At 35.4% G+C, this 13,502-nt stretch overlaps 2 protein-coding genes across 4 annotated transcripts; one reads left to right on the top strand and one right to left on the bottom strand.

The window, feature by feature from the left end:
* Positions 1 to 2,478: 2,478 nt before the first annotated feature.
* On the top strand, positions 2,479 to 6,866 carry LOC140780768 (transcription elongation factor TFIIS-like). The gene is made up of 2 exons (XM_073126523.1): positions 2,479 to 2,871; positions 5,576 to 6,866. Exons 1-2 carry the CDS (start codon positions 2,737 to 2,739, stop codon positions 6,596 to 6,598), a joined length of 1,158 nt encoding a protein of 385 aa, XP_072982624.1. The 5' UTR covers positions 2,479 to 2,736; the 3' UTR covers positions 6,599 to 6,866.
* Positions 6,867 to 8,585: 1,719 nt separating this feature from the next.
* Positions 8,586 to 12,745, bottom strand: LOC140802217 (protein NETWORKED 4B). Of its 3 annotated transcripts, none has more exons than XM_073157662.1 (3): positions 12,626 to 12,745; positions 10,738 to 10,893; positions 8,586 to 10,619 (listed from the first exon to the last, which is right to left on the bottom strand). In XM_073157662.1, exons 2-3 carry the CDS (start codon positions 10,829 to 10,831, stop codon positions 8,959 to 8,961), a joined length of 1,755 nt encoding a protein of 584 aa, XP_073013763.1. In that variant the 5' UTR covers positions 10,832 to 10,893; positions 12,626 to 12,745; the 3' UTR covers positions 8,586 to 8,958. The 3 variants fall into 3 exon arrangements, with proteins under 3 accessions (XP_073013763.1, XP_073013778.1, XP_073013771.1); XM_073157677.1 differs by having other exon boundaries at positions 10,738 to 10,870; positions 12,626 to 12,722; XM_073157670.1 differs by lacking the exon at positions 12,626 to 12,745 and adding an exon at positions 11,702 to 12,091.
* Between the last annotated feature and the right edge of the window lie 757 nt (positions 12,746 to 13,502).

The raw sequence follows: 13,502 nt of genomic DNA, 5'->3' as shown, positions 1-13,502 counted from the left end.
ATATTCTAGAATATAGTTATTATAATATTTAGTTATTATTCTATAATAAAGAGTTATATTTTGTATAAGAAAGAATTATTTTAAAGTAAATTGTGCTGATAGGAATAAACCTATTCTAGAATAAGACTCCTTATTCTCATGTAATAACTAAATAATATTTTACCTTGTTCTAATACACTAATTCAACATTCTCTCTTATCTTATTCTGTACAACTTTTTAAAAATTATTTATTAATAAATCAAAGTTACTAATTTACGCTTTGAGATGACAGCACATAATTACTAGCTATAGTTGTTATCTCCTCTTTCTCTCTCTTCTCTCTAAAGTTAATCTTGCATACTCACATAGTCCCGCACACCCTAGTGCAAGGTTAGTATTGGGTTATAACTCTGCACATACCCGCACAATGCGGAGTTATGACCACATAATGTGGAGAATTTTTTGAAATATTATTTTCCGTCAGCTCAAGAGTATTTTCGTCGTCCGGTTTAAAACATAACCAATTCACAATATTTTCATATCAAATATAATTATTACTCCTTATACTAATATTGAATTAAACATCCGAATAACTTATACTAGCAATAGTATTAGCTCTCTTTCTTCTAGTATTAAAAATTAAAATATTTATACATATTTCATCATTATTACACAAGGGAACAAACCTAAATGAATACCCTAGGATGTGAAACGAGGAAAGAAGAACCAAAGAGAACAGTGGTATTTTGCTCCCTGGAGTGATGAAGGCAACCTGCGTTGGTTTGACAGATTGCTTGTAGCTCAGCAATCTAGCTCTCTTTCAAAGAAAAAGACTTTTTGACCAAACTAACCCTCCTTCCGAACATAATACATCTATCTAGATTAATACTAGAGTCTAGTTTAAAATGCTGAATTAATTAATGTAGTAAATAAAACAGCGACTAGTTTAATATTTTATTTATAAATTTTAAATTGCTAATTTTATTGGTATTTTTATTGTGGGAAGCAACCATCAAGTAGTATAAATTTGATACCTTCGCCAGATTTGTCACGCATAAAGAAAGTCTCCGAATAATTTGAGCTGTCGGCGAACATAATAAGGACTTTGGTCCAGATCGTGATTCCACATCCTCGCGCAATAATTAATTTGCAAGCACGAGAATCCTCTTCTTTTCTACTCTTTTGAGTCCCTTTTTTTTTTCTCCCAGTTCTCCACCAAACCACACCTAAACTTAATACTAAACGCCCGTTTGGTTTGAGTTCACCAAGAGAACTTCGTCAGCCTGAACTGGTTTAGAGACTCCTAATCTAATTCAGTAATTAAATTTTTATTTAATTTTTTTATATATATAACCGAGTTAAAAAAAAATACTAAACAGTTCAGCATTTATTATTTTTTTAATAATTATGTTATTCCACTAAGAATTATTACGCTTGTTTCTCTTTCATCTTCACCGCTATATATCATGTCTAAAATAGACTATTAATTATAAAGTTATGATATTGTAAATAAAATAATAAGACGTTGTAGTGTATTTAACTTTAAACACTTTTTGTTATTTTATTCGGAAGTGATTGGATCTTATTTCTGTTTAATAAAATATTAAAATATTCAGCTTTGTTTTCTGCCAAACCCGATATGTCATTTATATATAGTATATATGCATGTACATATATTGTATAATAAGTATACTTGAAGATTTATATGGATATAAACATACATATAAATATTCTTTCTTTTTTTATTATCTATATAATTAAATTAAAGTTTCTAAATTATTAGATCTCTCGCCCGCTGTATCAATAGAAGATATCAAATAATTATTTTATCTGTAAATAATCGCGTTGACACACACTTATTTTTTGACAAAAATATATAATAAATAATTTAATGGAATGATTTTTTTTCAGGATGTCTAGATCGCTTATCATACTTATGTCTAATTTCAAAATATTATAATTTCTAACAAAATTATTGTACTCTTTTAAAGAAAACGTTTTATATCTAACTAATCATAATTAAAATGCAACTTAAATATTATTTTACCTTTTTATAAATTATTAGACTCAAAATCACAGTAGAAAGAAATATATTTTATTTTTATATGAGGTAAAAATTAATAATTAAATATATATTTTTTAAATTCTATCCGTATCTAAATCCGTATCCGAATCAGATAAAAAAATTTTATTCGGGTCGGATAGCAGGTTGGGTCATAGTTAATCCAATCCGTTTTCACCCCTAGGTAAAAAATATCGATTAAATATTTTACGCTCTAAGTTTAAAAAAGAGGTAATAGAGTCATTTACATATATTTACTAATTTTAATAATAAATATATAAGAGATATTCTATTAAAGATTTTTAGAGACAATTCTATTTTTTAAAAGAATATAGTGATAATTATGATATTTAAAAAAAATAGTGGCAATTATGTAAAAATCATATCCACGACCTACCGACGGTAATATAAATCTATAAATTTACTTTCCGTATTAACGATCTTCCTCCTTTCTGCCATTCTTACCCTCGCGCGAAAACCCGAGTAGGTAGGGCCCTCCGCCGGAGGACGAGCCCGAGTTCCTTTCCAATTTCGCCGCGTCTAGGGTTTACGACTTATTACATTTACCCGTCGATCTCCTTGTATCTCTATTGCCGAGCTCTTCTCGGATTCGGCCATTGGGTTCTCGATTTCCCCCTTTTTTGCTGTTCTATTTGCGATTTTTGTTTATCCGTGATTGAAATTTTGGGATCCAATGGAGAAGGAGCTCCTCGAGACCTTCGATGCCGCTAAGAAGGCGGCAGACGCGGCCGAGGTGGAGCGGTGCGTTGACGCGCTAAGGCGGATGAAGAAGATTCCGGTGTCGACGAAGGTTCTCGTGGAAACTCAGGTAGGCGCTTGTTTTTGGCTTATAAGGATAGTTTTGGTCTGTTGATATCCACCGGTGGGGTCCTTTTCCTTTCTAGATTTGGAAGAAAGTTTCCACTTTTATATCTGTCTCTGTAATTTGGTAGTGGAGAGGGCATCGGATAAAGGCATTTGGCTAGCTAAAAGAGCGAATATTTGGTGGTATATGTTAGGATGGTATCTATCGAGCAATGGAATGACACCATTTATGTATTATATGATCTCGATAATGAAAAGAAGCTACAGGTGTTGTTCCTCAGTGGCATGACGTTCTGCGTAGAGTTTTACTTCTCAAAGTTTATTTTTTTCAGATTCTGTAGCGATTTGACACTCAAAACTAACAGAAACCTATGAGTTTGAAAAATCCTTTCTGTTTTTTGGGTATTGCCATTTAGGACAGTGGAAAGGATGGTTCTTGTAGCTGTGACTTTTGTCAATGATGTTTTAGGTGGTATTAGTGGAATTTGGGATTCTGAGGAATAAGAAGTTTTGATTTGTCATATGAATATAAGATTCTTGTGGTGTTTGCTTGAGGCTGTTCTACAAAGAATAGAGTAACTTTAGCTATGGAATTGTTAATGTGTTTGAACAGAGGGATTTTATATGATATGCTGATTAGTCTGGTATAGCCTCTTCTCTTATCGATTAGATTCTCTTGGATGGAGACAATCTTCCCATAATTGTCTTACTATATAACTTGTGAAATTTAATTGCTTTTGAACTTAATCTTTTAGGTGACATTTTGTAAGGGTATTTTTTATGAATCATGTTTCCCTTAAATATATTTTGCAATTAAACAATCACTTATGTTTTTTTTTTTGTCAAATTTTATATAAGGTAAGTCACGTGATAACTTATTGCACAAAATTTTATCATAGATAGAAGGGTGTAATAAAGTTATGCAAAAATTTTAAGCAAGATTTTTATTAGAGGTAATATATTTATTCACAGTTTAATAATTAAACACGAATTCTTACTTAAACTTATTAACTTATTCAAGGTAATCATTATGTTTTACAACCAAGTAACAAAATGTGAGTGAAGTTAAGTATATATGGTTTACATTTAAGAGGTGTGCATAAAGTTAATCTTAAAAAATCTTATGCATGAATTAGACAAGACCTTAGGGTATGTTTGAAATCAATTCTAGATGGAATTCAACTTATTTAATTTAGAAAGAATGGAAATGAATTCAACCATTTGGAAAATAATGGAACTGGAATGAAATCTATCTGACCTCATTGTTTGAAAGGAGGCAGGAATTCATTTCATTAGATTCCTTTACCTTATTTTATCCTTAGGCCTCAATAAGAATGTAACAAAATATTAGTTAGTTTTGACTCGAGGTTCAAGATAATAGATTCAGGATTGAGATCGGTAACTTGAAAAAAATGATACATATCGGCCGTTCCCATCGCCAGTATTGGATTTCAATATCAAACTATTTTTTAATTATGTAAAAATTCTAAAAATTATTATAAATCAAGAAAATTTCTAAAATTTAAAAATTAATAATAGATAAATATAAATAAATTTCAATTAAAATTTAAAATTTTAAAAAGTACTACTCTCTCCATCTCTCCCACTCACTTTCTCTCACGAATAAAATAATTCTCTCTCCCAATCTCTCTATTGCCACGCCTCCCTCCTATCTCTCTTTTTTCCCTCCTAATCACTCCCTTTCTCTATTCTCTTTATAGCCTCTCCCTTCCCCTCTTATTTCCTCTCTTTCTCTCAGAACAGTCCCTTTCTCTTCCTCCCCTCTCTCTCTCGCTCTCTGTTACTATAGCAAAAGAATTGCTACAGTAATAGAGTCAGAGAGAGAGAGAAGGGGAGAGGAGAGAACAAAAGAATGAGAGATAAGGAGAGTCTCGAGAGAGAGAAAAGAGGGGAGGAGTTAGATAAAAGGAGATAGGGAAGGAGAAAAAACATACTTGAGCTCATTGGAGGTTGAGGTAGCCTGATCGTCATCGGAGGAGCCCACCAGATGTCTACCGAGGATGAATTCGCGTCGGATGGCTTAGGGGAGACAAAAAAGAAAGAAAGAGAAGCTTTATCTCTCATATGCTATATTTCGGGTTGGGATCGGGATCAGCTATGAGAAGCAAAACAGAGATCTGTCTTAGGATCGACCAATACTTGAATCCATAATTTTGAGATTTGGAAAAGTTAACTCAAGTGGCAAATTATTTCTATCCAAATCTGACCTTTGGATTCATTACATATACTGAAATATATCCAAATCCATCGAAATCTCATCATCTAATCGTTCCAAACAATGGATTTGAAGAAAATAGAATTCCAAATTAATTGAAATTCCATGGATTTGGGGTTTCCAAACAGGGTATCATGATGTATAATATTATTGATTCAATGAATTTTCTCTATGTATCATGATGTATTACTAAAAATAGTTGCTTGCCTTTGCATTCTGATGATTATAGATATTGCCGGCTTTGTGCTTTTGCTACCATTTTTAAATGAAATATTCAAACATTTGTGCTATTTTTTACTTCTGATATTTTAGTTTTTCTCATTATTAAATATTTGCTATCTCAGAGCTCGCTAAAAATCTTCATTTAGATCTCTACTGGGGGCAGTCTCTTAATTTTTTTCCTTCTAATGTGTTATGTTTAATTTGCCAAGTTGCTAATTTGTCCCTACTATTTTCATCCTTCCTTTTATAGGTTGGTAAACGTCTTCGCTACCTCACTAAACATGCTGAAGAGAGGATCCAGACTGTTGCTTCAGACATATTAAATTTCTGGAAGAACGTAGTTATTGAAGAGACATCAAAGAGTAGTACAAAAAATAACAGCCCACGAGAAAAGAATTCTTTGAAGGTTGTGAGGAGTTCTGAGAAAGAGGAGAACATTAAGATTGAAAGAAATTCAAATGCTTCTTGGGCTGTTAAGAGTGAGACTGTCTCAATATCTCAAAACCTGAAGGCTGAGAATACAATTGGTGATGTGGAATTGAAGGATGACAAGTTGACAAAATTAGACATCATGAAGATAGAAAGAAGTGACTCAGGGAGGGTTGAGAAAGTTTCTGCTGGTAAAGCTATTGTGGCAGGGAGGATTCTCAAGGAAGAAAAGCAGGCGTATGATATTAAGAAACCAACATCAGACCCTCTTCGCCCTCCAAAGCTGACATCAGTTATAAAATGCAACAATCCTGCTAGAGATAAGTACCGGGAAATTCTTGCTGAGGCGTTCTCTAAAGTCCTAGATGAGACTAGTAAAAGCCAAAGAGAAGAAGTTAGGAATATCCTCGATCAAGTATATGCATGTGATCCATTCCGTGTAGCTGTTACTGTTGAATCTGTTCTCTTTGAAAAATTAGGACCTCCAACGGGAGCTCAAAAGCAAAAGTACAGGTCCATAATGTTCAACCTGAAGGATAACAATAACCCAGACTTCCGAAGAAAAATTCTCCTTGGACATGTGATGCCTGAAAAACTAGTTGAGATGAAACCTGAGGAAATGGCCAGTGATGAGAGGAAACTTGCAAATCAGCAAATCAAAGAGAAAGCCTTATTTGAATGTGAGCGAGCTGGAGCTCCTAAAGCAACAACTGATCAGTTCAAATGTGGACGGTGTGGACAGCGGAAGACGACGTACTATCAGTTGCAAACGCGCTCTGCTGATGAACCAATGACTACGTTCGTGACATGTGTGAATTGCAACAACCATTGGAAGTTCTGTTAATTGCCATTATGGGCAGTGTTCTAGGTTTTTAACCCATAGTTGGGTAGGTAGTCACCAAATTGGTCATTATAATTGTGGTGTCCTTAACTTAGTCTCTTTACAACTTCTCTAAAAAGAAAATTGGTTTCTTTGTAATGACACCTAGGAATGACAGTTATTGTCTCTATTGTATTAGTGAAATGTACATTTCTAGAATGTTCCAACCCTGCTGTGTAATTGCCTTGCCTAACTTGATTTATGAATTTAAGTGATGAGGATTTAGTTCCAATGTCTTATTTTAGCACCACTTATTCTATCTGCAAATAAGGTATTATCATTTTTAATTGTTGATTCATAAGACCCCCGATACACTGGCTTGTCCTGGGCGTTTTTTATTATCTTTTGTGGCTGCAGACTTCTGATTGTCGCCATTTTGTTTGAGAATAAAGCTGGTTTTTGCTCTGACTGGGATTTGTTCTCAAGTTAATCCCACCTGTATTGTTGAGTACACAGCTTCTTGACACTTGATATGGCATGCCTGCTGTATTTTTCTGTATCATTGAATTACTCGTGAAACCTTAATAAGAGATAAGATTGCACGTGAATGCTGGGAGACATAATATTTACTTTTGACCTTTGAATGATGACACAGATTCATTGAAAGCACAACGGAGATAATCATGGAGTATAGGCTAATCATCGACTAAGTAGCTACTTTCTATTATTATAAGCTTATACTCTTTTGCACAGTCACAGGAGAACATACCCTCCCTGGCTCGTGTGATCTCTCCTCCAACATAATTCAATGCAAATGCAGTTGTCATTATAAGATGGAAGTGCTATCAGATTGATTCTTCTATGTGCATCCATTTGATTCTTTGGCAGTGAATAGAGTTGACGAATGCAGTTCCCCAGAAGTGATTGATGCTACATCTTTGAGCATATACTGCAGGACTAACTTGGTATGTCAGACAATTTTCAAGTTGGAGCGAACTTCACTTCACTGACATGAGTTAGGCAAGTTGCATTAAATCCTTTGCAATGTTGGGCTTAGAATTATTTGGTCACACGGAGATTTTTTCTTTTCTTTTTTTTCTTGAAGCTGTCAATTTCTGTTGGCTAGTAACATCATCAATCCAGCGAGGAGAACCGGGAGTGTAGTGAATAATCGAGTTGTTGACCAAAATAATTTTTTTAAATTTATTTACTAAAGTAGATGATCTGTAAATTTAAATACTAAAATGTGTCTATTTTATTATAGTCTTAAGTAAAATGTTTAGCTATTAAGCGTTTTAATTAAAGTGCTAATCTTATCAGCAGTTTTATTAAAATATTTTGAATAATAGTTCATATCTCTTGGCCCAGAAAATCTTTACTTATAAAAATACTTAACAGTTAAGTGTTTTAATTATGACTACAGTGAAATAGAGTATTTAAATTAAGATGTTGTCCATTTTGATAAATAAATTTTATAGTAGAGCTAGTCCGGTCAAAAACTCGTGAGTAATCCACTTATAAATCCAAAGGGAGAGCAGGGACTGCAGATATGATGCTAATTTAAAGGAGTGAATGATGCATGAGGTAACAAATAGTACGTATTCTCATCATGACAGACAGTAAACAACATGCTAACCCAAATAACAAAAGAGAATCACAAAGAGAAGGTAATCATCATGACCACAACTGCCCCTGTGTTAATAACATAATAGGAGCTAGACGTTAACTAGATTCTTATGTTGATATTCTGCTAGGCTGTTCAAGAGCAATAAGGTCTTCAAAATTAGTGCTCAGCACCAAAAGAAACATAGGTTGTGTAACCAAGACATGAACCCATAAAAATCACATCCTCGCAGTGTTGCTTCTGTTCAAAGATCACAGCATAAACATTAAACTTCAGGATTTATATAAATTCGAAACAGTAGTAATAGGAAATTACCTCCTTTTAGAGGAAAAAAAACCAGCAGAAAATAGGAAATAGAACAGAAGGGCCTCAAAGATAAAAAGAAAGTAAAGGAAAGACAAATAGTTTATACTTAAATTCAACTTAGAAGTTCTGCTTTTTGTACATCGAATTTTTAACTATCATCACACCATCCACTTCACCATCATGTCTTTTGTCAAGGATAAGGATTTAAAGCAAAACCTTAGATGATATACTTGATCTCCTACCTACAAACCTACTGATCAATAACATTAACCCCGTTCAACAATGGATGACTGACGAATCTCAACAGCTGCTACTACCATGATATAATCACATTCAGAAAGTGAAAAGAATAAAAGGGTGCTAATGACAGTTTAGAGCTTTAAGTACAATAAAGCTAAAGAGCAGGAGCATAAATAGTCAAGAATTCAAGTATATTCCACTATCACAGGTAAGCTCAGGTTGCCATCACTAAAGGCCGCTTGTGCCCTTGGAGCAACTGCCGGAGTTCACGATATCCATCACGATAATGCTCAAGGGAGAAGCAAAGCTGCCTTATGGCCTCACGCTTACCCTCAGCACTATCAGATATCACAGCTCTCTGCCTATCAACCTCTTCTTCTAGATCCTTCACTCGCTTTCCTAGCACTGCACTAGCCCTTTGTGCCGCCTCAACCTCTGTTATCAGCTTTGCATGTTCCAAATGCAACTGATGCAAGTGTTCATCCATCTGGTTGATTTTATCATCACGACACTTCATGTCATTCATGAGAGCAGCTACTTTATCTCCAAGCACCTCCTTTTCAGATGTGAGCACTTCAAGTTTCATAGTAAGATCAACTAGGTTCCCACTTAATTGGGAGACTCGTTTTTCATTCTCAAGAAGTGCTTCATTCTTCTCAGCACCAAGCTGCTTAAGATGGGACTCCATTCTTGCAAGCTCAGCTTCAAGGGCAACATTGAACTCTGATAGATTAAGGATTTTTGCATTAAGATCAGACTTCTCCTCTAAGAATTTTTCAGATGAATTGGCAACCACAGTTTTCAAGTTATAGGCTACCTCTTCCAACTCCCTAACACGGTCTTCAAGCAGAGATTTCTCCTCTGAGATTTTTTCAAGTTCTGCTTTCATATCCTTGGTAACACGTTCTAGCTTTATGACATCAGCCTCAAGATTGGACTTATCTTGTGAATATCTTTCAAATGCATCAACAAGCTCCTTTTTGCATCTATCAATCTCCAAATCACGAACAGATAAATCAATTTCAAAGTTTTTAGCTGCAGTGGAGATTGCTCCCTCTAGGTCCTCAATTTCATGCTTATGCGTCAAGTTCTCAGCTTCCAATACAGTGATTTGGTCCTCTAACTCTGAAACCTGCTGCTTTTTTAAACTCAGCACCATAGTCTCATTTTCCAGGGAGTAGGTTCTTTCATCAAGTTCTTTTTGAAGATTGATTATCTCTGCTTCCGAATCATGTAGCTTCTGTCTTGTTACGGTAAGCTCAGCTTCCAGTTCTGAAACCTTCGAACTAATATCAGAATTCCCATTGTCCATGTAATCACATTGGCATCGCAAGTTCTTTTCCTCTTGCACTTGAAGTTTCTCCATCACTTCACGAAGCTCATCTTCTAGCTCAAGGATCCTGTGATGCAGCGTATAAGAAATGCCATCGCCATTTTCTTCCTTGGTATCATCAGATTCGGAGTCAGATTCTGAAGATGATGAAGACCCATCACTATCCTTTCTAGAGATGTCAGAGCTTCCTCCAGAGCCAAGAAAGACATCAAAGCCAGCAGCTCTTGCCCCTGGCTTCTGATGTGGCAATTTGTGATCGGGGTTAAGCTCTGGCGACAGTGATGGTGATGGAGAAGGTGGTTCAGAACCAATATCTGACCCACTGATAGAACCTTGTGATTGGAGCCCTGATGGGATATTCTTGCGCAGTTCCCCTGTTACATTATCATACCTCTCAGCTAGAGCACGGTACATGCGATAGAAGTTCTCAACATGAGAGACAAGCACCGGACGCTTTTGGTAATACATCTCAGCTTTCTTTGCAAAAGAATCCCCTTCCTCTTCAATAAGTTTCAGCATCTCTTTGACTTGTTTATCCATCTCTGTTATGCAAGTTTAATAGTGTATTCAGCATACCTCATGCAAATTAAATAGTGTTTTCAGGATAATTATACATTGATTCATTTCTACTTATGTGCTGGAAAGGGTTCAAATACATACCTTCAAGATTTTCAGCAAGCCATTTTGAGTTTTTAGGACTAATATGACTATCCCACCACCATGAATGTGATTTTTTGGATACCATCCGCTTCATTGTTAACAATCGATAGTCCTACTATAACCAATGCAGTGCCTATGAGAAGAATGCAAGTTCTTCTGTGGTCAAAAGAGAAAATATCAGAACTGAAAAAGGAATCATTATAGCCCAGAATGGAACTTGGCAGGCGAGTACAAAACATGTGGGTTACTGTTGGTAACAAAAGTTACAGATCAGAAATTATGTGAACATCAGACGATTAGCAACTGAGGCAAATAAATAGGTGCAGTAATTATAGACCATACAGAAAATATCATTAAATAGATTCACAAGTTACTTCAGAACATTTAATTTATTTTACTGCAATAAAGATACTTCTTTATGTACACAAGTATAGAGCAATGAGTTACTCTGACATAATAGTCTGTATATGTGAGTAAATGGTTACTTGCCCTGCACAAATCCAATTAAATTATGGCACATTTTCATAAATTTTCAAAATATTCAATGAAACAACAAACTCAGTGACTTTTCTGAAGAAACCAAGTGAAAATAAAGAAGACTCCTTCCTACCCAAGGGCAAAGTCGTGTTGAATTACCTAGAAGAACATATTTGAGTCCAACATAGCTTAACAAAAACTTATACTAAACAAACAAAAACATTAACAACAGCAAAACCATTAATTAGCATCAAGCAAAAAACCAAAGAGCTCCTGCAATAATAATATGCCAAAGAGCCATTATCAATTTATAGCACCAAAATCAACCTCTTTCAACTTCTTATTACACAAGTAAATCACTTAACTAGAATTCACATGCATTACAACTGAGCACATCCAAGGTGAAAGTGACATTTTCAATTCCTGAAACTGATTATGACACAAACTTCAACCAACCTGGTAAATAAGTCATGCAATAAAATTTCACCTGAAAAAACGAGACACAAGGATAAAGATTCCTGGTCTGAACCGCTTGGTCAATGAATCCAAATAAATGAGTGGACCCAGCTATCATGGTCAATTTCACAGTTCACACCCATATGGACACATGCAAGCAGAAAAACAACTAAAGATATATTAAAATGACCTTCCGGTAATCTAATCTCATTTAATATAAAACAGATGGCCAACTACCCAAACCCAATTCATCTGCTTCTCACCGTCCATTTATTTTTCTCATATATCTCTATCCTTCATACAAATTGAGTCAACGAATTTTTGCTACGCTCTCCATTCCTCCATCATTCTTAGGATGCATGTGGGTGGATGTCAATTAAATGATAAGATAAGATTGTGGCACCCATCCCTATCTAAAATAAATAAATAAATAAATAAATATATACACAAAAGGTGTCTAGTGTTTTTGCATATCGCCACCATACACTTTATCCCTAATTACAAAAAAAAAACCCTGCCTTTTGATTCCTATTTTCAGGCAAATTCTACAAAAATAACTCATTCGATTATGTCCATTTTTCCATTACCCTGCACAAAAAAGACAAACAAGCCAAAAAATGGAGTAAACGGAGACTATTCATCATGAATTAACAAGGGATGGGTTGTTTTTGTAGCCAAACAGATCCAACATGGGACTAAAACAAATACACGGATTTATTCTTGAAATGCTCATTTCGACTAACAAACACACATGAAATTCCTAAATTCACTCTTCACATGAAAAACATCAACTCATGTCCAGAAAAAGGAAAAACACAAAAAAAGAAAGAAAAAAGGAGTAATTATCCACATACAAGAACTCCTCTTCAAACATGAAATGAACTAGATTAAGGTTAAATTTTAAGATCGCACAAAAACTAACAGCAGAAGAGATTACCAAAGTAGTGGAGCTTACCCGATCAAACGGCCGCTAGAAGAGTAGAGATGGAAGCACAAAGTTGAAGAGAGAGAGAGAGAGAGAGAGAGAGAGAGAGAGAGAGAGAGATTGAGAGCTTCCTGAGAGCTTTCTCCTACCATGTCGGGGCACTTTAATATAGTTAAGTCAAATGACCAAAATGCCCTTGTTCAAAAGGTTAATATTTGGTAAGTGCAGCAGTCATAGCTTTAGTAAATCTGTGGCTTTAATTATGTCGTTAGGCAAAAGCTATGAAGCTCTTCACGCGGTATCCATCTCCGAGGCAAACCACTAGGTTGAGTAATTGGGCCAGAGCCAACTGCTCTAAGCCGTCCGATTTGGGTTTAACGGGGTATCCCAACAACACGAACGGCCGAGATTGACCCTGTCCTGATAACAGCAGCGAGGTCCACATAGTTAACAAGCAGTGAATGATTGCCCAATACGTGACATAGGAAAGGGATATAAATTCTATAATTTTTTTTTTTTAAATTTTTAACTCTATATTTCATAAAATGAAGAAAATAAAAAATGTCGAGATTTTCTTTTGCCTAGGATTTAATCTGGCGAGGGGTAGTTTCGGAAACGAGGAGAAGCCTCGTGTATCGCACCGGGAGGCGCGGGTGGGGTCCACGTGGCGCTTGACAGGTCGGCAAACCCTCCGAGATCCGGCAGGCGCGGGGTTTTCAAAATTTAAAAAAAGATTTCGTTTTTTGGAGCCAGCCGACGTCCAATTATTTTTTTGTCATTCTTTTCCACGGGTTTGCCCCCTTCTTGTCACCTTTCGCTATGGAGGGGGAGGTGTAATTGGGAAGGACTGTGAGGGTATAATAGTCAAAGTGGGGCGTGACGGGGAAGCGAAAGATTTGCGGGAGAA

The sequence above is a fragment of the Typha latifolia genome, chromosome 1 (genome assembly GCF_019914945.1).
Source record: "Typha latifolia isolate L0001 chromosome 1, TyphaL0001v2, whole genome shotgun sequence".
In the NCBI taxonomy this organism is placed as follows: domain Eukaryota; kingdom Viridiplantae; phylum Streptophyta; class Magnoliopsida; order Poales; family Typhaceae; genus Typha; species Typha latifolia.
This window is presented reverse-complemented; position numbering and strand designations above follow the sequence as displayed.

What these genes read in the sequence shown, in the direction of transcription:
- LOC140780768 (XM_073126523.1), top strand. Translation starts at nt 2,737, where the DNA reads ATGGAGAAGGAGCTCCTCGAGACCTTCGATGCCGCTAAGAAGGCGGCA. An exon ending in AGGTTCTCGTGGAAACTCAG is followed by an intron (nt 2,872 to 5,575) that starts GTAGGCGCTTGT and finishes TTCCTTTTATAG; the next exon opens with GTTGGTAAACGTCTTCGCTA.
- LOC140802217 (XM_073157662.1), bottom strand. Translation starts at nt 10,831, where the DNA reads ATGAAGCGGATGGTATCCAAAAAATCACATTCATGGTGGTGGGATAGT. An exon ending in GCTTGCTGAAAATCTTGAAG is followed by an intron (nt 10,620 to 10,737) that starts GTATGTATTTGA and finishes CTTGCATAACAG; the next exon opens with AGATGGATAAACAAGTCAAA.